This window comes from Protopterus annectens, chromosome 4.part0 (assembly GCF_019279795.1).
Source record: "Protopterus annectens isolate FY-2018-M chromosome 4.part0, PAN1.0, whole genome shotgun sequence".
Taxonomy (NCBI): domain Eukaryota; kingdom Metazoa; phylum Chordata; order Ceratodontiformes; family Protopteridae; genus Protopterus; species Protopterus annectens.
In genome coordinates this window covers 773,720,858-773,746,304 of record NC_056733.1, presented here as the reverse complement: position 1 = coordinate 773,746,304, position 25,447 = coordinate 773,720,858, and the positions used below count along the sequence as shown (strand labels likewise).

The window sequence follows — 25,447 nt, the reverse complement described above, 5'->3', positions numbered from 1 at the left end:
TAACGTTAAATGGTAGTATTTTATAAATATCATATAGTAACTTCTGACCTCCGGCCAGTTCCTGTTTGGAGTTTGTATGTTCTCCCTGTGTCTCTGTGGGGTTTCTCCCATGTCTGAAAAACATGCTGAGTGTTTCCATCTCAAACTCACCAATGAATGGAGCTGTGGGCAGCAGCAGCACAGGCTCTACATGGTGCCTTATAAGAGGAAGAGTTGTACAGATCAACCGCTTTGGGCATCTACTGTGGTGTGCAGTATCCCCAAGATAGGAGAACACTGACCACAGACTGCACGCTGTGGCAGGGCTAGCCACTCTGTATAAAATATGGCTCTAGGTGATTCGGTCATGTTGACTAATGTCGCCAAAAATGGGCATGGGTGATAAGTGGGTTGAGGACCTGGCCTACTCTGACCCATGCCAGGGACCCTTGCTAACGGTGGGAGGGGTATATGTGCCACTATTGGCCAGTGTGCCCCTGCTGTAAAGCCCAGCAGCCCTGGGTCAATAAGCTACTTGGCTAGTCAGTGCCTAGTTGCCCAGCCTGGGTTAACTGGGATAGCTCTGTTGAGCAAAAGATGGACGTAAAACCAACCAACCTGCCAAACATGAACTGAGAATTGCTACGCTTAATGAAGGTTCACTGACAGGACGCAACTTGGAAGTTGATGACATGATATGGAGGAGGCTGGACATCCTATGTATCCAAGAGAAGATGGAAGGGCAGTGCAGCAAAGCCACTTGGCTTGGGATCCAGAGTCTACTACTCAGGTGGAGGGCAGGCTAGAAATGGTGTAGGAATTGTGGAGAGGCTTCAGAAGACGGTGAGGGATATCATCAGAATTGATGACAGACTCATGGCAGTCGGACTCCAGTGTGATAAGGCAATATTCTTAATCTCAGTCTATGCCCCACTGCAGGGTTGTGATAGTGAGGAAAAGTGTGCATTCAGACAGCAGTTGCAGGACCTACTTGATAAAGCAGGGCAACATGACTTGGTGTTGATAATGAATGACTTGAATGAATATATCAGGACAGACATCAGGGCTGCCTGGGTCCACATGAGTGGGGCAAAAGAAATAAAGGAAAAGCCATTCTAGACCTCTGTATGGCAAATGGCTTGATAGCCAACACATGGTTCAGAAAGAGAGAGAGTCACAAGATCACATACAAGAGTAACCAAACCAGAAGCCGAAAAAGCAGTGATAACTGTTTATTGGAACACAGCAATAGAAAAACGAGGTTTAGCGCTTTCATTTGTCAGGACATAATCAGAACAATGAACCATCACATTCAATCAGTATAAATAGTAATTAAAACCATCACATGACTCTAAGCTCATTAATTAAGCAAATATTAATAAACTGTAAACAATCCATTCTAAGATCAAAACTATTTAAATAAAAATACTAAAGGTTCGAATGCAATCACATTAACATTCTAATATTCTTAGAAATAAAATAGCTGAAATGGAGCAAGTGTCATTAAGACGTGGTTCCACTAGGGAATTTAGCTTAAGATGTCATTTCATTTCCCTCACAAGTAAATGTTCTTCCACAATTTTACCCCTATCATCCCTCTTAAGATGTTCTATAACAAAATACCCAAATTTGTGTCCAGGATTTTTTTTGGATATGTCTAAACAAAGCATTCATGTCTTTTTTTTTTTTTTCATCTTTCATGTTCATATATTCTTTCTCCCACCCATCTAATAGTTTTGCCTATATAATAGGCAGAACAATCCAAACAGCAGGCAGCATAAATAGCCCATTTGCTGTTACAATTATATTTCTCCTTAATGAGAACCTTAAACCCATTAAGAAAAAACTGACATCCTACTAGTATAGGAGGACAAGTTCTACAACATCCACACTTGGACATACCTCGAGTGCCAGACGAAATACAATTCCTACTATGTGTTCTCTCCAGTAACGGTTTGAAACAAAGGTTCATCCTATAGGCCACAATTGGTTTATCACCTAGTAATCTACACAATTGTGGGTTTGCAGATATTAGTAGCCAATTATTTCTCACTGTTGGTACAATTTCATGACTATCCAAAGAATAGGTACAAATAAAGCACCTGTTGTACTTATTTCTATCACACACCTGAATCTCACTTGTGGCAGCATCAGAGCCCACACCCAAGTCCCCAGTGACACCATCTTGAACTCCCCTGTTATTATGATATAACAAATGGAGGTAAAATCCACTTTTCCTCTTACTTGCCACTTCATCAAATATAGGTTTTAAAAAAATCCATGGGATACCCCCGCTTAGTAAACATTTCCAAAAGAATCTGACATTCATCCTCAAAAATCATTCTGGCAAGCCTAACCAGTTGGCCTTTTACCACTGATTTCTTCTGACTATAAGGATGGTGGCTTTCAAAGTCTAAATAGCTATTAGAAAAGGTGCTTTTACGAAAAATATTAGATAGTGGACACTTTTCTCAAATCCTTAGTAATAATCACTTCCAAACAGGAAATACTTGAATCACTATACCCATGAACAAATCTTCATAAGAGCAGAAGCCAAACTAGCTCCAATTGCAGAAAAGATCAGAGAACAGATTACGGTGGTTTGGGCACGTGTAGAAAATCAGAAGACAATTTGGTGAAGATTTGGGACAGACAGGAAGAGGGTAAGAGAAAGCGAGGATGTCCTGCAAAAAGAGGTGGATGGATTGTGTGAAAGATCTGCGACAGTCAGGCATAAGTGTTGAAGAAGGCAGGAGTGTGGCACTGAATCGAGAGAGTTGGAGACTGTTAACACAATACCCTGACCCATGTAGAAAAAGGAGGGATGATGATATAACATCTTCTGAAAGTGGCTTTCTCATTCTGCAGAGCTTCAGTTTTAGTTTTGGCAAGTGTTTGCTTTTTATCAGTGTCCAATGAACAGGTCTGGTCCTTTTTAAATCTCATTTGCTGCCATGCTGCTGATCTTTACCCCCCACTGAGGTTCAGTCTGTGTGCTCAGCCATACAAAAGACTGTAACCGAGTACTGTACAGGGCACGAGACGTCTGGGGATGCAGTCATGCAGAATCATGATGGTTGTTTAGAGCTTTGCAGTATTTGAGACAGATTAAGCTTTCTGCATTGAAACTGATATTTTATCTGATGCCTGTTTTTTTCCACTTGGTTTGGTTTAAAATATTTTTTTTGCACTTTGTGGCCAAGTTTAACTGTGAAAGTCCTGTGTCAGTGTGTGGATCCTTTCAAAATTTCCAGCAACTGCAGGTATTTTGCATAGTTGTATCACCAGCTGGTGGATGAAACCCCCACTACACCTTCCCCCTGTGAGTGCATGCTCTTGTATACTCTGAGATGAAGGCTACCACTAAATGGTGACTTGTTGAGCCAAAACCCCCTCCCAGGACATACTTCATAGTGGAGTGATTGTGACAGTTTGCATCACTGCTTTGCCTCTCCCTACCCAAAAATGTACACACCCATCCTGTCCTGTCCAGTGCCATCAAATAGACATGCCTCTTAATCTCTTTATGGCCAGATTTTATTCCTAAAGCGTGAATACATGGCTGCAACTTAACTGTTGACCAAATGAAGGGCTTATCCATGGACCCATTTCAACCCTGACCAGAGCCAAAACAACAGCTTGCACAAAGTATATATTATGCAATGCAACAAAATTTGGTGCAGCTCCCTTTTCCAGCTGATGGTTTGATTTTGAATTATTCTTGCCAGACTGACGTCAGCTTTTTTATCCTTTACTATTTTATGTTTTTCTCTCATATAAAGTTGAAATTTTAGTCTGCATAGTAACTGTTCATTAAAACACTGTTCTCTCTATTCTTAGGTTTGCAATGAGAACTCGCTTTTCAAGAGTGAGGCTAGATACTTGGTACGCAGGAAGGACCCCGAGCTGTGGGCAAGAGTACTGGATGAGAATAACCCTTACAGAAGACCACTGATTGATCAGGTATACAGCAGTACATTGCACATGAGAAATATTCAATTCCCTTTCATTTCAAATGAGATACCAAGTCAGTAAACTGACAAATTTGAAAGTACTGGTCATTTCTACTAATGCTTAAAGTCTTAAAAAATAAGTAGCACTTTTATATGGAGCTGGTGAAGTATTTTAGTAACATCTTTTAATATCCAGAAATGTTTCAGGAAGTATGTCTGTGAAACTGCATGTTGTATTTTTGTCAAGATTTCTGCCTGTTGGTAGTGGTAGTGCGCAGTTTAAGGTAACAACAAAGTGAATCTTTAAATGTTGTGGTTCAATTTCATTCCCTTTTTGTCTCTCAAAAATTCACCATGTTTGTGCAAAGTCTGTTGCAAGAAAGTTGCATCTTGCAGCTTTCTTCAACACTTTCACTGCTCACTTACCGGTAGGACTGCAACCGCACTACATCTTAAAGCTCAGATCCAGTTTCATTTTTTAGTGGTAAAGGCAGTTACATCAAATATGTACTGTTAATTCCCAAACTGTGCCCTTTATGTAATTCTGTTTAATATATTTATAAAATGCACTGGCTAATCTGTAACGTTCAGTTTTTTTCATTTTACCTCGTAGTGGTTATTAATAGTAGGTGGGGATGTCTGTTTTTTAGACGTTTTGATAAAAAATAACTTTGCAGTAATTGGAGATATCTGAAATATACTGACTAGAAGAAATTTGGCCAGGACACCTGGGAAATTCTTATTCAGAGTGGAATACTGGAGGTGGGGGGGGGGGGGGGCAGTAAGGATAAGAAAATGCTGTAATTTCAGTAAGTCACTTTGAATCACTGTATTCCTTGCATTATGAAGCTGTGCAAGTTGCGGTTTCTCTTTGGAAGTAGTTTGGATGTTCTGTTCTAAAGGAGAGTTGAGAGTTAGTTTCTAATGCACAAAGTTGGGCCCAGTTTATTAGTTTGAATAATTTATTCCTGAATCATTGTGCTTTGAGGGGTTGATGAGTGAAAAGAATGAGAGCGAGAGAAGGCTGGATGATGTGGTGATAGTGAATCAGGAAGTGCAATGGATTAGCAAGGCGAAAGTAAGGATAGCTATGAAGCGCATGAAGAATGGAAAGGCTGTTGGTCCAGGTGACATACCTGTGGAAGCTTGGAGGTGTTTAGGAGAAATGGCAGTGGAATTTTTAACCAGATTGTTTAATGAAATCTTGGAAAGTGAGAGGATGCCTGAGGAGTGGAGAAAGTGTTCTGGTACCGATTTTTAAGAGTAAGGGTGATGTGCAGAGCTGTAGTAACTACAGAGGGATAAAACTGATCAGTCACAGCATGAAATTATGGAAAGTGTAGTGGAAACTAGGTTAAGGGAGGTGATGATTAGTGATCAGTATGGTTTCATGCCAGGAAAGAGCACTACAGATGCGATGTTTGCTCTGAGAGTGTTGAAGAAATACAGAGAAGGTCAGAAGGAGTTGCATTGTGTCTTTGTGGACTTAGAGAAAGCATATGACAGGGTGCCTAGAGAGGAGTTGTGGTATTGTATGAGGAAGTCTGGAGTAGCAGAGAAGTATGTAAGAGTGGTACAGGATATGTACCAGGGTAGTGTGACAGCGGTGAGATCTGCAGTGGGAGTGACAGATGTGTTTAAGGTGGAGGTGGGATTAAATCAAGGATCAGCTCTGAGCCCTTTCTTATTTGCACTGGTTGACAGATAAGATCAGACAGGAGTCCCAGTGGACTATGATGTTTGCAGATGACATTGTGATATGTAGTAAGAGTAGGGAACATGTTGAGGAGACCCTGGAGAGGTGGAGATATGCTCTAGAGAGGAGAGCAATGAAGGTTAGCTGAACTAAGACAGAATATTTGTGTGTGAATGAAAGGGAGGATAGAGGAATAGTGAGGATGCAGGGAGTAGAGTTGGCAAAGGTGGATGAGTTTAATTACTTGGGATCAACACTTCAGAGTAATTGTGAGTGTGGAAGACAGGTGAAGGAGAGTACAGGCAGGGTGGAGAAGAGTGTCAGGAGTGATTTGTGACAGACGAGTACCAGTAAGAGTGAAAGGGAAGGTCTACAAAAGGGTAGTGAGACCAGCTATGTTATATGGGTTGGCGACAGTGGCATTGACAAAAAGGCAGGAGTCAGAGCTGGATGTGGCAGAGTTAAAGATGTGAAGATTTGCACTGGGTGTGACAAGGGTAGACAGGATTAGGAATAAATATATTAGAGGGTCAGCCCAGGTTGGACAGTTTGGAGACAAAGCTAGAGAGGAGAGATTGCATTGGTTTGGGCCTGTGCTGAGGAGGGAATGTTGGGTATATTGGGAAAAGGATGCTAAGGATGAAGCTGCCAGGTAAGAGGAAAAGAGGGAGGCCTAAGATAAGGTTTATGAATGTGGTTAGAGAGGACATGAAGGTGGTTGATGTGACAGAGCAAGATGCAGAGGACAGGAAGAAATGGAAACAGATGATCCGCTGTGGCGACCCCTAACTGGGAAAAGCCGAAAGAAGAGGAAGACTACGTGTCCTGTTTAGAATGTTCTAGATGGCAAAAATGTGTTTAGAATGAGAGTTGTGTGTTGACATGGAGCATGCCGGAATCATCCAGGCTGACAAAGATGCGTTTAATCAAATGGAAAGAAAATCTGAAATCATGTTGTGATGTCTTAAACTAGAAGAATGCTGATTCTATCTGGTTTTAAAAACAGCAATTTTCAAGATTTTTTTTTTGTCCTGTGCAGTAGAAAACATGGCAAATGTTCTTTTAAAAGTCTGCAGGTTTTGATGCCACATTAAGTTCATGATTTATTAGCTAGCTCAGTGGCATAGACTGATAAAGCCCAAAATAGGTCCCCAAGCATCCCAGAATTGATTAGAGACACTGAACACTGGTGTAACAAGACATTGCCTTTGTTCCTCAAGAGGAGAGTGGGGTGCACATGTTAGGGTGCACACTTTTTGTTAGAATTTCCTTTGATGCCAGATCGTCATAGGGAAGTCAGCTGCTTGCTGGGGGCAGGGAGTAGAACCTTTTAAGGGTATGCAGCATTCCCATATGTGGATAACTCACTCACTTGAAGCTCTTTTTGTATACTGAGCTTAGCATTGTTGTAGACATGTATATTAAGAACAGTAGGAACGCAAGCCATTAATCTTTTGATGGTTGTATGGATCAGGGCTGTGCTGAGATAGTCTGTTACTTTTGTTAGTAGGAGGCCAAAAACATTGTTCCTTGGTGAAGGGGAATGAACACCTGACATCATTAATATTTATACAGTATGTGCAGCTGCTTACAGCAGTTGAGGTGCAAAAAATGAGCCTTAAGTAGGAAAGGAGCTTTTCTGAAATGTTTCTCAGCACGTGAATGTCAAAGATGTATTCTTATTTATAAAACTTCTGATTCGAAGTGCTAGACAAACCAAGCCATTATTCATTGAAAACTGCTACTGGGCAGGCATATTAAAGTACATTTGAAGTTAGTAGGCGTGCATTGACATTAGGGGCATTGTTTTATTGTGCCATTTTAAGAATGTGTATCACATCCACCCTTTTTCCCATTGTGTGCATGGACTCGGTGTCACATCAGCATGACCAAATTACCTAGAGCCAGTATTCAAACCACTGGGTGGCTAATTTTAACCTACAAAGGGCAAACAGAACAGTGCTTCAATTTTTTGAGAAGAGCATGTTAAGATACAATGCACAAACTTTTTTTTTTTTAAGATGGAAACTAGGCATTTAAAAAAATACTTGTATGTTTTTGCTTGGTCATGTGTGAAACTGGCCAGAACTAGCACTAAGAAAGAAAAGTGAGCTTAGTGCTAGTCAGATAACCTTTGTTAACCCATTTATTGTTCACTATTATTGAGAGGATTGTCTGTAACCTACTGACTAGGTTTTGGTTGTTTTTGGTCTTTGTATACAAATGCCTTTATCTCCAGAATGGTTTCATATTCTTTTATGGCCCTTTGGTCCTGTACCCTCAAAGGAAAAGGAGAAAGTACGTGTTGAATTTTATTTAAACAAAAAATACAGCTTGTAAAAGGTACATTTATGTAGAAATATGCTATGTTAAGTTGTCAATCTCGCCTTCATTCTTGCTGGATGGGTTCGGAGCCGATCCTCGGCTCCGACTCGGCACTTGCTTTAGCTTGAGAACTCCTTTTACCAGCTCGAGGCAACCCTATATCCCATGATGCAAGGCGGAACTACCCCAGATCTCGTTTGCCGCTTAGCGAAAGAGGTCTCCTTTGCCAGCTGAGGTAAGTAATTTTTTGTCAAAAAAAGCTTAGTTAGGAATTTATTCCCCCTTGTTTCCACTTTCATAGTGTGTAGTCTGTTTACAGCCCACCCTATTCCCTTACAGTTCAAAACTTTTAAATTCCCTTGGTAATTGTATAAAAGTTTAGTTAGGCCTAGACCCCATTGGATAATCCCTACCTGTGTGTCTGTCTGTTAGGGGATTAATTGTTTGTGTTTGTTGGGGTGTGTGTGTGACTTCTTCCTTAGAAATATGTCAAAGGAAGGCAAGGTCTCAGGCTTCAAGAAGTGTGACTCGTGCTGTCAGAAAATGTCTCTGACAGACGGTCACACTTCTTGTGTTTACTGCCTGGGGCCTTTGCACCTGCAGGACTCCTGTGCTTTGTGTCACTCTTTTAGCCAGAGAGTCCTGCAGGAACAGAGGAATAAGCTGATCCTCCGTGGCTTACTTAAGCCAGAAGGTTCTCCCTCTAGAACAGGGTCTGGTAAACCTTCTAAGCCACCGAAGGTTCAGGCTACAGTATCCAAGCCTCCTCCGGTGGCTCCGGCTGGAACCGATCTTTCTGCTTCCAAAGTAGTGGGTTCGGCACAGATTGGTTCCGACACCTGGTCCACTGTGGCCTTGTCTGCTCCGGCTGGAGCCGACACCTTATCCAGCATCGGAGCCGAGAAAGCTTCGGCTCCATCTGGAATTCAGGGGACTTCGGCTCCGATGACTTCGTCCCGAAAGAGATCTCGGTCCCCTTCGTTGCAGAGTATCCACTCGGCTCCGGGGTCTCTTTTGTTGGAGCGGAGCCATCGGAGCCGATCTTCGAGATCTTCCAGGCTGTCTGACCACGACTTAGAGAGGGTGGTAAGCAGGCTGTTGAAGTCGCAGGCACTGGCCCAAATGCTCCATAGCCCGTCTCAGCAGACTTCGGCTATTGTTTCACCCCTTGAACTTCCTCCTCCGACTCCACACCAGAGTTCGGAGCCGGAGCTTCTCGGGACAGCGACTGTTTCGGCGCCGGAGCCGATACATCCTTCGGCTCCGTCGTCCTCGGCTCCGATCTCCTCCTTGAGGCCTTCCTTGGAGGGATCCGTTCGTCTGTTTTCCCTTGTCGGCTCCGAGGGGGCTAGTGGCATCGGACCCTTGTCCGACCCCGCTCTCCCTCTCGGGGCTTCGGCTTTGGTAAGCTCGACATCGGCCTCGGAGCCTTCCCTCTCAGTTGAGCCGGGAATTCCTGTATCCTCGGATCGGGGATATTCCGGTCTCCCGGGGAGGGGAGCCTTTGAGGTGATGAAGAGTGTCCTGGCTACTGAGCCAGGTCAACGGTCCATCCCTCTAGCTCCTCCCTCTTAGGTGCCTGTAGACACCTCTTGCCAGCCTCTTGCTCTCAGGCCCAGGGATCCATCACCCCAGGTTTCCCCATTGGGAATTTCCTCCTCTTCCGAAGTTTCTCCTGATCCGGCAGGTGAACCCCCTCAGAAGAGGGACGTGTAAGAGGAAACACACAGACTCCCCCGAGTCTACTACATCTGATACCGACTTAGATGAGTCGGAGGGTTCCCCACGATCCCCCTCTGAGGATGTCTACTTTTCAGACATCCTTGAGCTCCTCAAACAGAGGGGGAATTGGCCATCCATTGATTCCTCCGAGGATGAGTCGGTATACCTGGAGGCTTTTGGATCCCGACCCTCCACCTCCTGGGTGTCTCCGCCTTTCGACCCACTTATGCAAGTAGTGGCTCGGAAGGCGTGGGCGGCTCCAGATTCTGTGGAACCTGTCCCCAGGAGACCATCCAATTTTATTACGGCCCCTACGGACAAACAGTTTCTTTCCAAGGGCGTCTCTGTGGATGCTATGGTGGTGGCGGCCACTAAGAAGGAACTGGCGGATCCTTCAGTACCTGTCCATCCTCCTAACAAGGATTCTAGGACCATGGACAGGTATGGAAAGCGGATGTTTTCTTCAGCGACCTTTGCTATGCTCGCTGAACTACCTTTGTCACTTCACCAGGCTTCAAAGAGATATTCTCAAGGAACTGGGTGAAGTGGTCCAGGATCCTTCTGCTGCTGGGGCTCAAGAAAAGATTGCCTCACAGCTAGCAATCCTGAATTCCTTATCCAACTCCTCCATGCGGCTCATATCCTATGCGGCCGATGGAGCGAGCAGGGCCGCAGGCACAGGAGTTGCTCTTAGACGCCAAGCCTGGATGCGGCTTTGTAATTTTATGGACCCCTTTAAGGCGTCCTTCACTAATACCCCTTTGATGGTTCGGCTTTGTTCGGACCTCAGGTGAAGGATACTTTGACCAGGTGTGAGCAGGACGGTAAAACTCTTTCTGCCGTTGGAGTCCATTTTCCACCCCTTCTAGACCATATCCCAAGGGTCAGAAGGGAGGAAGATGTGGTTCCATAAAGCCCAAGGAGCTACACGGACACACGTGGTCAGTTTACCCCCAGAGGCAGAGGGGGTAACAATAATAGACGCCGCCCTAGAGGCAGGGGGGGGTCCTCAGAACCAGGGCAACAGGGAGTCTCTTCCTGAGAAGCCCTTTCAGCATCCCTGAGGTGTTGCCCGACTGTCCACCCTTGGAGGCAGTCGGGGGGAAGGATTTCGCTGTACCCAGTAGCCTGGCGTTCCCTCTCTCAAGATATGTGGGTACAGTCGATCATATCCGAGGGTTACAATATCCCCTTCGAAAGGTATCCCGTACCTCAACAATCCCTTCCAGACATCTCACCCGGTCAAAGGGATTTGGCAGAACAGGAGGTTTCAAAGCTCCTAGGAAAAAGAGCCGTCCAGACTGTGCCGGCAGACCAGGTAGGATCCTGCGTCTACTCGAGATTCTTTTTGGTCCCCAAAAGGACGGAGATTGGAGACCAATATTAGACCTGAGCAGTCTAAACAGATTTGTCAAAAAGGCAAGATTCCGGATGGTCACGCTTCAGTCCATTCTGCCCTTTCTGGGCAAGGACAACTGGATGTGCTCTATAGACCTTCAGGACGCGTACTATCACATAAAGATTCACAGGCGCTCCAGAAGGTTTCTCCGCCGGCTAGGCACCAGTCATTACCAATTCAGAGCCCTGCCCTTTGGCCTCACTTCAGCCCCCAGAGTGTTTACCAAATGCATGGCAGTGGTCACAGCTTATCTGAGACGTCAAGGATTCCAGGTGTTTCCTTATTTGGACGACTGGCTCCTCTCCGCCACCACCAGGTGTCAGCTTCTTCAGACCAGAGACTACACTCTGCAGCTTTGCAGGAGTTTGGGAATTTCAGTAAATTTCGAAAAATCTTCTCTGCGGCCTTGCCAATCTATCACCTTTATAGGCGCAGAATTAAACACCGTCAAAATGTTAGCCAGACTAACAGATCAAAGAATTCTGGACATCCAAAAATTAGTTCGGATTCTATTGCAGAGCAGCAAGGTCAAAGCCAGATTTATACTGAAGGTTCTAGGTCTTATGGCTGCGGCCATTGTTCTTCTACCACTGGCTCGCTTCCACATGCGTCTTCTGCAGTGGATGCTATTCACACAGTGGTCGTACCACAGTCTCCTGATGAGGCACGAAATCTTAGTCACAGTCGTGCAGAACTCATCTGAATTGGTGGATATCTTCCCCTCTTCTTCATCAGGGCCGACCCTTTATTCCCCCTCCTCCAGTTGCCACAGTCACTACGGATGCCTCTCTGATCGGGTGGGGGGGGGCATTATCAGGGCAGGATGGTCCACGGGACGTGGCAACCCATAGAATACCATCTGCACATAAATGTCCTGGAGATGAGAGCGGTGCTTTTAACGTTGCAGGCCCTCAACGACTTTCTTCCCACGGGGACTATTGCAGTACAAACGGACAACATGTCCGTGGTCTGGTACATCAACAAGCAGGGCGGGACCAGGTCCTATCCGTTGTGTCGAGAAGCTCTCAGACTTTGGCAATGGGCAATCTCCTCTCATCGGTTTCTGATAGCAACGCACATCCCCGGCAGGTCCAACCTCTTGACGGACAGGCTGAGCAGATCCATTCTGATGCCTCACGAGTGGTCTCTCAATCAATCTGTAGTGGATCAGATTTTTCTGAAGTGGGGCACTCCTTGTTGCGATCTTTTTGCTACTCCTCAAAACAACAAGTGCCCCGATTTTTTCACCCTCTTTCCCCTTCCAGGCCAACCCCTGAGAGACTCTCTAACCCAGGATTGGCCCCAGGGACTTCTGTACGCTTTTCCTCCTTTTCCCTTTTCCCTTGATTCCACAAGTCATTCAGAAAGCCACCGTTTTGAGGGCCAAGTTGATTCTCATTGCCCCTTATTGGCCTCGACAAATTTGGTTTCCGTCTCTGCATCGTCACCTTCTGGTGCAGCCCTGGCATCTGGACCCAGTTCCGGATCTCTTGATCCACCAGTCGGGTCAGCAGCACCGGGCCATTCATTCTCTCAACCTCTCTGCTTGGTTGCTCCACTTCCTTCCCTAGCCAGGCTACCGATGATCTCTGACTCAGAGACATCTTAGTGTCTTCTTTAAAGTCGTCCACTAGGACTGTTTATGCTAGCAAGTGGCGACGTTTTTCTATTTGGGCAAATTCCAGGAATATTGATCCCTTTACTGCTCCTGTACATTCTGTTTTAGATTTCCTGGCTGAGGTTTTTCATTCAGGATCCTCTTCATCTACAGTTAAAGTTCAACTGGCTGCTATTTCTAAGTATCATGTTGGCTTGCATGACAATAACATTATGTCTCAGATTATGCAAGGCCTTTCTGAGAGGAGTTTTTCTCCTAAAGCCGCCTATAAAGCATCCTCCTCCGCAATGGGATCTAAACTTAATGTTGGCATCCTTGATGCTACCTCCCTTCGAACCGTCTGCTTCATGTTCTTTGAAGTTATTGACCTGGAAAACTATATTCTTACTGGCTGTCACTTCAGCAAGAAGGGTTTCAGAGATTCAAGCTCTCTGCATTCGTTCCCCTTACTTGGTTTTTCATAAGGACAGGGTATCCTTAAGAACGAACCCGTCCTTTCTCCCCAAAGTTGTCTCAAACCAATATTAACCAAATCTATAGATCTACCAGTCTTTTTCCCAAACTATTCCGACAGAGCTGAACAGAAGCTTCATTTTTTGGATGTCCATCGTCAGCTCAGGTACTATTTGCATAGAACTAAACAATTCAGAAAATCGGACCAATTATTTGTCTCCTATGCAGAAAACAGGATAGGTCTTCCAGTTTCTAAAGTGACCTTATCCAGATGGTTGACTTCCACCATTTCCTATGTGTACTCTCTGAGGCAAGCAGCTATCTTCTAAACCAAAAGCACACTCAACCAGGAGTCTATCCACTTCTGCAGCCTTTCAGGATAGACTACCCATTGATACCATTTGTGCAGCAGCTACTTGGGCCACGCCTCATACCTTTGTCTCTCATTACAAGTTAGACTTGGCCTCCAGAGACAGGGCCAGTTTTGGTTCCACAGTTCTCAAGAGTCTGTTCCATTGAGCCACCCAGGATACAGGTGCTAAGGACGCGGTCCCATCCAGCAAGAATGAAGGTGAGATTGACAACTTAACATTTAGAAGTTATGTACCTACCATAACGTTCCATGTTAGTTGTCTTCTCTCGCCTTCTTTCTTGCGTCCCTCTCCTTCCCCCTGGCCTGGACAGATCTTGAAGAGTTCCTATCAGGTTGTTTTCCTCCTGAGCCTTCATATGAGGACTCTTATTATGAACTTGTTTTTCCTAATTATGTTAGGTTAGTCCTTAGCAGGGTAGGTTAGCTACCAAACGAGATCTGAGGTAGTTCCGCCTTGCATCATGGGATATAGGGTTGCTTCGAGCTGGTAAAAGGAGTTCTCAAGCTAAAGCAAGTGCCGAGTCGGAGCCGAGGATTGGCTCCGAACCCATCCAGCAAGAAAGAAGGTGAGAGAAGACAACTAACATGGAACGTTATGGTAGGTACATAACTTCTAATTTTTAGTTGTTAATTGACTAACTGTTTAATTTGATTTTGATAGATTTTATACGTTTTACTTTGAAGGTAATGGAATGTTGTAGGCGTTTTGTTTTCAAGTGACTGGTTTGCTTCCTTTGCAGCTTGTCAATTTTAGAAGAGTATTCAGATTTGAATTTGACCCTAATTCAAACAGCTTCTCTATCCTCCACTATATAATTTGTTTGGAATTTTCAGTGCAGGGCATCTGTATGGCTGGCCTCATACTACATATTGCAAGACCTAGTTGCAGTCTGGAAAGCATACAGCAGAAACTTCTACAATTACATGCCTGTCAGAGCAAGTAAAATATGCATTTTAGATACATGTATAAATGACAGAAAATATCACTTTTCTCAGAGTATTTTCAATTTTTGCTCCTTAAGAGCACAATAATCGTATTCAGGTGTAGGCAGTTAGCCTGAAAATGTGAAATGTTTGTGAACCAAGTGGTTAAAGAATGCATACTCAGATGGTTTTCTGAGACTGCTGGTGGGTGCCTAGCAATACAAGACCATATTTCTGAAATAATTTGAAATATTATAGTTTAGTTCTCTGAATTGAACATCAGAATACTGAGCCATACTTTGACTTGGCTGATTCCAGGCACTTAAGCATATACTCCACTGTAACTTCATGTGATGTACTTTAGTGCACAAGTTTTTAATTAGGGGAAGGTGTTTGCAAGTCCTGTAAGAGAGGGAAAAAGCTAATCAGAAAAAAATGTATAGTATGTTTTACTTCATGTGTAGTTAAACATTGTAGACGTCTGACCTTGACCAGTACTGTGTTCTGCTTACTAACCAGAAGTGATATACAACACACCAGGTGGAGGCATAATATTGTACATGTTGTCAAACCATAAGAGTAAATGCCTTTTCATTTTGAACCCTTGTGTAACTGACCATATGTCAGTACCCTTTAAAAATTTATTTACAAAAACTTTCAAGCTGTAGCAACAAACTGATTTGCTATGAAATGCACTGAAGACTGATAGTCTACCTTTGAGGAATTCAGTGCAGCTGCATACTGAATGGCATTTGAGGAATAACATATTACAAATATTAAGAAAAACTGCTGTAGAAATATATATGGTTTTTGCCACTTGGCAATGTGACCATTGGCTATAGGTAATGGACAGTGTTGACGACACCCTATCCCCATGTACAAAATGAAGAAAAAGGTGATACAGAATATTTTTTAATTCTCATATGACAGCTTGCTGCACATTTATAGTAAACATCAGATGTTAAGTTGTCAATCTCGCCTTCATTCTTGCTTGATGGGTTCGGAGCCGATCCCTCGGCTCCGACTCGGCACTTGCTTTAGCTCGAGAACTCCTTTTACCAGCTCGAGGCAGCCCCATATCCCATGATGCAAGGCAGGAAGTACCCAGATCTCGTTTGCCGCTTCGCTTGGGAGGTCTTCTCTTTACCAGCTCCTGGTAAGTAATTCACTTTTGTGACATTTAAGCCCTTTTTTAGTTAAAAACTTTTTGTTTTGATAGTTTAACTTTAAATTTAACTTTTTCTGACAGAAATCCCTGTCTCTTTTAATTTTTAGTCAGTTAATTTCCTATCCCATCCCCTGTTAGGGTGTGTGAGTGTTGGTATTTTTACTAAATACCCTTTTGGTATTAGTTTAATTAATTGGACTGGTGTGTGTGTGTTTTGTTAGGCACCATGTCTAAAGAGAGGGTTTCAGGTTTTAAGAAGTGTGACTCGTGCTGTCAGAAGATGTCTCTGACAGACGGTCACACTTCTTGCCTGTACTGTTTAGGCCCTCTTCACCTGCAGGACTCCTGTGCTATTTGTCACTCCTTCAGCCAGAGAGTCCTGCAGGAGAGAGAATAAGTTGATTCTCAGGGTCTTCTTAAGCCGGAGGGCTCTCCGCTAAGTCGGCCCCACAAAATCAACTAAATCTGCCAAGACCCAGGTTTCTGTTTCTAAGCCTGTGGCCTCGGCTCCGACTCGTATAGAGTCGAGATCGGCTCGGCTGGAGCCGATTCTGAATCCACTAAGCTTTCGGCGCCGATGGCCATCGGTGCCGAATCTGCTGACCACTGTGGTGTCGGTTCCGACCGGCTCCGACACCCACAGCGGGCATCGGTGTCGGCTCGATCGGCTCCGACACCCATGTGGCACAGGCATCGGTGTTGGCTCCGATCGGCTCCGACACCGTTACTTTGGTGGCTGTATCGGCTCCGCTGGAGCCGATACATCGAGCGTCGGCCGGCTCCGAAATCGGTGCTGACAGGATCAGTAATATCGGCTCCGATGACCCATTCCAGGAAGAGGTCGAGGTCCCTTCCTTGGAGCCGATACTTTCGGCTCCGCCTCGCCTCTTCTATCGAACGGAGCCATCGGAGCCGATCTTCAAGGTCATCCAGGTTGTCAGACCATGACCTAGAGAGAGTGGTCAGTAGATTGCTCAAGTCACAGGTACTGGCCCAAATGCTACACAGTCCGTCTCAGCAGGCGACTGTTGGTCCACACCCCGTTACAGTTCCTCCTTCAACTCTACCTCAGAGCTTGGAGTTGGAGTCTTCGGGCATGGTTACTGCTACGGCTGGAGGACGGATACCCTCTTCTGTCCCTTCAGCCCCTACTCTTATCTCCTCTTCCTTAGAGGGATTCGTGGTCGGGCTTCCATGGTCTCCTCTGAGGGGGTGAGTGGCATCGGACCCTTGTCCGAACCCGCTCTTCCCCTTGGAGCCTCGGCCTTGGTGAGCTCGGCTCCGACATCTGCCTCGGAGACTTCCCTTCGGTGGCCCCGGAGTTCCTAGCTCTTGAGCGGGTCTCTCGGACCTGCCTGGGAGGGGAGCATTCGAGGTGATGAAGAGTGTACTGGCCACTGGTATCAGTCAGCAGTCTCTTCCCGTAGCTCCTCCCTCTATTGTACCTGTTGACATCTCTGCCACTTCTCTTGCTACAGGACCCAGAGATCCTCCGCCTCAGGTTTCCCCATTGGGAATTCCCGTCTGTTCCGAGGATTCTCCTGATGTTGCGGGAGATCCGCCTAGGAAGAGGACTTGTAAGAGGAAGCATGTAGACTCCCACGAGTCTGTCACTTCGGATACTGACTTTGATGAGTCAGAGGGATCCCTAGATCCCCTCTGAGGATGTCTCCTTCTCAGACATCCTAGAACTTCTGAAACAGAGGGAAACTGGCCCACCAACAATCCCTCTGAGGATGAGTCAGTATACCTAGAGGCGTTTGGATCTCGGCCCTCCACCTCCTGGGTGTCTCCGCCTTCGACCCCTTATGCAGGTTATAGCTCGAAGGCGTGGACAGCTCCTGACTCTGTAGAGCCAGTCCCTAGGAGGCCTTCTAAATTTATAACTGCCCCTAGTGACAAACAATTCCTTACCAAGGGTGTCCCGCTGATGCCATGGTGGTGGCTGCGCCACCAAAAGGAACTTGCAGATCCTTCCGTGCCTGTCCATCCTCCTAACAAGGACTCTAGGACCATGGATAGGTATGCAAGCGGATGTTTTCCTCAGCGACCTTTGCTATGCTCGCTGAATTATCTTTGTCACTTCACCAGACTCCAGAGAGATATCCTGAAGGAGCTGGGAGAAGTAGTTCAGGATCCTACAGCTGCAGGGGCCCAAGAAAAGATTGCTTCGCAGCTAGGAACCCTCAATTCCATTGCTAACTCCTCCATGCGGCTAATATCTTATGCTGCTGATGGAGCGAGTAGAGCTGCAGGCACAGGTGTGGCTCTCAGACGCCAAGCCTGGATGCGGCTATGTGATTTTATGGATCCCTTTAAGGCGTCCTTCACAAATTCTCCCTTTGATGGGTCAGCTTTGTTTGGCCCTCAGGTGAAGGAAACCTTGACCAGGTGTGAGCAGGACGGCAAGACTCTTTCTGCTGTTGGAGTCCGTTTTCCACCCCTTCTAGGCCTTATCCCAAAGGACAGAAGGGTGGGAAGATGTGGTTCCGCAAATCTCAAGGAGTCACGCCCGGATTCACGTGGTCAGTTTACCCCTAGAGGCAGAGGGGTAACAACAACAGACGCGCTCTAGAGGCAGAGGGTCCAAGAATCAGGGCAACAGGGAGTCTCTTCCTGAGAAGCCCTTTCAGCATCCCTGAGGTGTTGCCCGGCTGTCCCTCCTTGGAGGCAGTCGGGAAGATTATCACTGTACCCAGAAGCCTGGCATTCCCTCACTCAAGACAGATGGGTACAGTCGATCATATCCAAGGGTTACATAATTCCTTTCGAGGAAAGTCCCTTCCCCTCAAGTTCCCTTCCAGATGTACCACCCGGTCTAAGGGACATTGCAGAGTTAGAGATCAAAACTACTGCAAAAAGAGCCATTCAGCCAGTTATAGACCATTCAGAGCCGGAATCTACTTCAAGGTTCTTTTGGTCCCCAAAAGACGGGAGACTGGAGACCAATATTGGATCTCAGCAGACTCAACAAGTCTGTCAGGAAGACAAGATTCGAATGGTCACTCTTCAGTCAATTCTACCCTTCTTACAGAAGGACAACTGGATGTGCTCAATAGATCTTCAGGATGCGTACTATCACATCAAAATTCACAGACGCTCCAGGAGATTTCTCCGCTTTCGGCTGGGGTCCAGTCATTTCCAGTTCAGAGCCCTGCCCTTTGGTCTCACTACAGCCCCCAGAGTGTTCACCAAATGCATGGCAGTGGTCACGGCTCACCTGAGACGTCAAGGATTCCAGGTGTTTCCGTATCTCGACGACTGGCTCCTGTCAGCCACCACCAGGCATCAGCTTATACAAGCCAGGGATTACACAATAGACCTTTGTTCTCATTTGGGCATCTCAGTCATCCTTATCGCCCTGCCAGTCTATTACCTTCATAGGCGCAAACTTAAACACTGTTCGGATGTCAGCTACCCTTACAGAACAAAGAGTCTCAGACATTCAGACTCATGTCAGGATCATTCTGGCCAGCAAGAAGGTACAGGCCAGAATGGTTCTAAAGGTGTTAGGTCTTATGGCTGCGGCCATCACTCTTCTTCCCTGGCTCGATTCTACATGCCTCCTTCAGTGGATGCTGTTCACACAGTGGTCATACCAGCAACTCCAATGCGTCACCAGATTCTGGTGACACAAACATGCAAAGAACATCTTGCTTGGTGGATCACATCGTCTCAGGTTCACCAAGGCAGGTGCTTTGTACCTCCGTCCCCGATAGCCACTGTCACCACGGATGCCTCCCTGATCGGGTGGGGGTCATTATCAGGGCAGGATGGTTCATGGGACGTGGCAACCGTTCGAGTACCATCTGCACATAAATGTCCTGGAGATGAGAGCAGTGCTTTTAACGTTGCAAGCCCTCAACGACTTTCTTCCCAGGGACAATTGCAGTCCACACAGACAACATGTCTGTAGTTTGGTATATCAACAAACAGGGCGGAACCAAGTCCTACCCCTTGTGTCGAAGCGCCAGACTATGGCAATGGGCGATCTCCTCTCATCGGTTTCTGGTAGCAACGCATATCCCTGGGAAAACCAACATTATAGCGGACAGATTGAGCAGAGCTATTCTCATGCCTCACGAGTGGTCTCTCAAGCAATCCATAGCGGAAGAGATTTTTCTGGAATGGGGTCGTCCATGTTGCGATCTTTTGCTACTCCCCAAAACAGCAAATGTCCAGAATTCTTCAGCCTCTTCCTCTATCAGGCCATCCCCAGAGACGCTCTGACCCAGGATTGGCCCCAGGGACTTCTTTATGCCTTCCCTCCTTTTCCTCTGATCCCTCAGGTGATCCAGAAAGCTACCGTTTGAGAGCCAAATTGATTCTCATTGCCCCTTACTGGCCTCGACAAGTTTGGTTCCTGTTCCTCCATCATCACCTTTTGGTGCAGCCGTGGCATCTGGACCCAGTGCCAGATCTACTGATTCACCAATCCGGTCAGCTGCACCGGTCAATCCCTTCTCTCAACCTCACAGCATGGTTGCTCCACTTCCTTCCTTAGCCAGGCTTCCTTTGATCTCTAATCCAGTTAGAGATATCATAGTAACTTCACTAAAATCCTCTACCAGGAGGATTTACACAAGCAAATGGAACGTTTCTCTTATTGGGCTAAGGCCCAAAATATTGATCCTTTACTGCCCCTGTTCAGGCAGTTCTGGACTTCTTAGCAGAGATTTTCCATGCAGGCTCCTCTTCTTCCACAGTCAGAGTTCAGTTGGCTGCTATTTCTAATTTTCATGTCGGGATAGCAGATCATAATATTATGTCCCATAGGCTCTGCAGGGCCTTTTGAAAGGAATTTTCCTACTAAAGCCTCCAATCAGGAATCCTCCTCCTCAGTGGGATTTAAATTTAGTGCTGACATCCTTGATTCTTCCCCTTCGAGCCAGCTGTTTCTTGTTCCCTGAAATATCTTTCTTGGAAAACTTTATTCCTAGTGGCTATTACATCTGCCAGGAGGGTGTCTGAACTTCATGCTCTTTCGGTTCGACCCCCTATTTGATTTTTCACAAAGACAGAGTATCTTTGAGAACTAATCCATCCTTTTTACCTAAGGTCGCTAAAAACAATCTGAATCAATCTATTGATCTCCTGTATTTTTCCTAACTATTCAGATAGAGCTGAACAAAAGCTACATTATCTTGACGTCCACCGTCAGCTTAGATATTATTTGGACAGAACAAAAAAATTTAGAAAATCTGATCAACTTTTTGTCTCCTATGCGGATAATAAAAAAGGCCTTCCTGTTTCTAAAGTGACTTTGTCCAGATGGCTTTCTTCGGTCATCACTGAAATTTATACGATCAGGGGAAAACAGCTGTGCTCAAAACCTAAAGCACATTCAACTAGGAGTTTAGCTACTTCTACAGCTTTTCAAGCTAGACTACCCTTAGACACTATTTGTGCAGCGGCCACTTGGGCCACTCCTCGCACTTTTGTTTCCCATTACAAATTGGACTTGGCCTCCAGGGACAGAGCCAGTTTTGGCTCTACAGTCCTCAAGAGTTTGTTCCATTGAGCCACCCAGGATAGAGGTGCTAGGGACGCGGTCCCATCAAGCAAGAATGAAGGCGAGATTGACAACTTAACATTAAGAAGTTATGTACCTACCATAACGTTCCATGTTAGTTGTCTTCTCGCCTTCTTTCTTGCGACCCTCCCTCCTTCCCCCTGGCCTGGACAGACCTTGTATAAGAAACTATAATACTAAAGACCATTCAGACCTGGTCCTTTTTCCATTTGTAAGTTTCTTCTTCCTTTGGGAAGTATTGTTTATGCTTGGTGTTATTGCCCTTTTGTCAACAAACGAGATCTGGGTACTTCCTGCCTTGCATCATGGGATATGGGGCTGCCTCGAGCTGGTAAAAGGAGTTCTCGAGCTAAAGCAAGTGCCGAGTCGGAGCCGAGGGATCGGCTCCGAACCCATCAAGCAAGAAAGAAGGCGAGAGAAGACAACTAACATGGAACGTTATGGTAGGTACATAACTTCTTATTTCACCTTTCCTTCTGAGTAGAGGTTATATACCCTCTTCAGTCACAATAGGCTATATAGTATCAAACCGCTACGCGAAGTCCTGTGAAGCACTGCAGTTGGTAAAGGTGTACAAGGCCATGTGCCATTCGCCCATGACAGTTTGTGATGATCATTCCAATATTATAACTGGATTCATGGGTACAGCAGTGGTGACTATGTCCTCTAGTAGTTTACTTCGTCACTGTCCCACATTGCCTGTAAGTTATATGCTGCTGTCATACTTTTGCTACTTTTTTTCCATTACTGTACTTTATTTTGATGAGTAATGCAGTTAACAGGATTCACCTGAAAAAGGGCTTCTGGCTCAGGCAGAATTTCTTGGTCAACAAGTGAATATAAATTCTCGTAAAATATGCTTGATTTGTTTTCTACTTCTAATTTAATGACAACTTTATCAGCTTTATTCTAGGCATTGAATAGCATGATTTGGAGATAGGGTGAAACTACCAACCACTGCATTTGGTACATGTATATGAGGCCATATATTAGTTTCTCTGTTTGCAGTGTTTCAGGGAATTGGGTGTTGTGCAAAACGACACACTTGAGACTATTCTTCAGTTGAGGATATCATATCATCTCGGTCCCGATTTATGTGGCAGCACATTGGGTTTGTTTGTAAATGGAGTTTAGGCCTCATTTTGAATGTGACCAAAGAAATGTTGCTTCCTCTGCTGTGATATTTATGATTTGTACTACTGATACATCAACAGCTTGATTCACATGTATTCTGGATATTAATTTTACCACCTGTGCAGTGGTATTGGAAAACCAGGGTAATGTAAAACATCAGACTGTCATAGTAAAAGTCCTGTGAACATGTGTCCTTTTATACTAGTATATAAAAGGCAGTATGGAAATTCTGTTCTGAGATCTCATACCATTAACAGAGAAGTTTGTAGTAGGGCATGTGGGTAGAGAATATACCTACTCTGTAATTCTGCCCTCCATGATTTAAATGTGGCGCACTACTGCATTTTGATCTCACCCCTCTGGCTGTGTCAGACCATGAAGTTTGAACCTTGACGTGTTTCAACTAATTTTTTTCTGAACAGTATATATAGTGCTTTATTAGCTAATGATGACACCGTTAAGATCTGGTATGGGCTATATTCTGTCATCCTTAACAAACGTCATATACTGTCACTTACAACTAAGTGTAATGCATCTTTGCAACCTGTCAGTTTCTAATGGCTCTATAGGCATATTGCTGGAAATCATCAAGTTAGCATTATTGTTGTGAAACAGTTTTTCTAGTAAAATATTTTGGTAGAACAAGTCTGGGTATCCATAGACTAGTTAGATTGTGCTTTCTGGATGCAGTATTACAAGAACAGTTACACATTTCAATTGAGTGCCAAGTCACAGTTCTCAATGCTGCTCCCCTTCCCACTTTGTAGTATTTCATATACTAGAAAAACGGTTTTCATGGACAAAAATGGTGATATATCTCTAGCAGTATAAAAGTAAAATGGTTGCATGATTTTCTGTATTATGTGATTGCCTCTGGAGAGAAAATAAAATGTGTACTTCCAGTGAACTGACTAATGTTTGCATGAAGAAGGTTAGGAAATTATAAGGGAGGCTGTGAAGTTGTAATAAAGGTACAGCTTGTAAGCTAAGGCAGAGGTGGTGTGATCATCTTGTTGATCACTGCTACAGTAGCCTTAGCTGTAAGGGATACAAGAGTTGACCAGCTCTGAAAGCTTCAGGGCACCTTCCAGGAGTCCAGACTTGAGCAGATTGAGCTGAATAAAAGACGAGTTTTGGTGCAAGGCCCTTCAGAGCTTTCCTGCTGCTAAAGAGAACGCTCCTCTGAGGCTTTCAAGGATCCAGGTTTGTGATTTCAGAAGGACCATATGGGAGTTCCACGATGTTTAGAGGGGCAAGGATATCCCTTATTCTCTGATGATGGAAGTACACCTGGGTCTGCCAACTGCTCTGAGTGTAAAACAACCAACAGTTGGGGGAAAAGATACATCCCTCTCTGGATCCTCTGCTGAAACATAGGTTTTCAGAGGGGAACCCTTAAACCTTAATTCTTGCCTGTGACACTTTATATATTATTCTTACTAATCCTATTTTATTGGGAATGCAGATGCTACTATCTCCAGATGCGAAATCCCAACCGACTCTTATCAGATGTCTTCTCTACATTAAGACCCATCTGGATTGGCCGTATTTTCTTACATTCTGCTTCCTGGTGTGGATCATAATTGATCTATTAATGTGGCCAAATGTTTGCCTCCCCTGCACAAAACCACACTGATCTTGGCTATCAACTTTTGTAACACCTTTACCTTTGTCTAAGAGAATGGTGGACACTTCATAATTGTCATGGTTTAAAATTGAAAAAGGTTTATATGAAAACAGTTATGAAAGTTCTTCATCCTCTTTGGGTAAAACAGCCACCACATTTTTCTGCTAAGATGCTAGTATTACCCCCCCCTTTAAAATGTTAAAATAATTCAAATCGTATTTGCTTTATTCCCTCCCAACTCCGATTTCAATAGGAAGATCATCTGTGGAGACTTTCCTACTGAGTAATTTTACATCACTATTTTTCTCATCTCTTTTTGTCTTGGCTACTAATCGTTGAGAGTTGTTTTCTTCCAACTTTTGCATGATAGTCTTCATAAATGTCCATTTATTCTCATGCTGCTGCTTGGTTTCCCCAATCCCTCTGATTTATACACATAAAGTTTCTGAATGTGTGTTATATTCATAAGATTTCTGGTTATTTTTATTGCCATGGGTTTCCTAAGTTTGGGTACAGCTTTCTTCCTTATTTTGCCTGTCATTGTGCTGAGTTTTCTTTTTCTGTATTTCTTTCCTCTGCACAGCAGCTATTGATCTTCCACAACTGTACATGGGCCTGTTTGTTCCCTGGTGGTTTGGGATCACCCTACAGATCTGCCAGGGCACTATCCTTGGGGGAAGGGGGCATCAACTGGGACAAGGTCAGTAGTTGGGGCTCTTGATGGTACTGAAGAGCCTTTTTCTGTTACAGACTTACCCACCCAAAGAGATGTTAAACACACCTGTATCACTGCAGGGCTACCTAATGTTGCACCATGAACCGCATACTCTCACTCCCTCACATGCTTGGGCAGTCACAGTGCATGCCCCCTCCCAGTCTGGTTCTTGGTGTTCAAGGCCTTCACCTCACGTCACTGTAGCAGCAGGCACTGCTTTCTTCCCTTCCGTCAATGTCAGTCATCTGAGAAGCTAATCAAATATGGGTTGCTCAGGTCATTGTCAGGCTTTCTCCTCTGTGCTCCCAGACTGACTATTGTGCTTAATGTTTTTGCACTCGAGTTATCAAAACGGGTTGTTTTTTAACAGCAACCCTTCTAAACTCATGCACATTATCCAAATGCTCCGTTTTCCCTTTAGCATTCTAAAGTTGTTCCTCCTTGAGCTTATCCTTCTGCCATACTTAAATCTTTGGTCAACCCCTCTAAATAATTCTTAGTACTACTTTCTGATCTTTCTGTTTCTACCATTTTAAACTCCATTTTCATTTTAATCCCACTTAGTAGCTGTCCCCTCTGATGTAATTTGTGTTTTCCCTGATAACTCTTCTATTGTATCCACTACTGATTTTCTTAATTTCTTTTCCTAAATAAGTAGTAAAACTGCAGTCTCTCTCTTGCGTCATTGCCGTGTATCTTCAGATTAGTTTATTGCTGTATGATCTGATATAGTTATTTGAAATATAATTTCTATCAAGTCTAACCCATTTATTTTATCTTGAGTAATGTATCCATATTTTGATTGAATTTCTGCTGCTAAATTCATAT

The 25,447-nt window shown here is 44.7% G+C and overlaps 1 protein-coding gene across 5 annotated transcripts in view; it reads left to right on the top strand.

Annotated features, from left to right (window-relative positions):
• The window catches only part of LOC122799579 (clathrin heavy chain 1-like), a 1,937,764-nt gene that overhangs the window by 908,026 nt on the left and 1,004,291 nt on the right, over window positions 1-25,447 (top strand). For all 5 annotated transcript variants that reach the window (XM_044068726.1, XM_044068727.1, XM_044068725.1 and 2 more), the window contains one exon: window positions 3,820-3,942. In XM_044068726.1, the coding sequence (XP_043924661.1) occupies window positions 3,820-3,942 (123 nt within the window). The remainder of the gene's footprint in view (window positions 1-3,819; window positions 3,943-25,447) is intronic.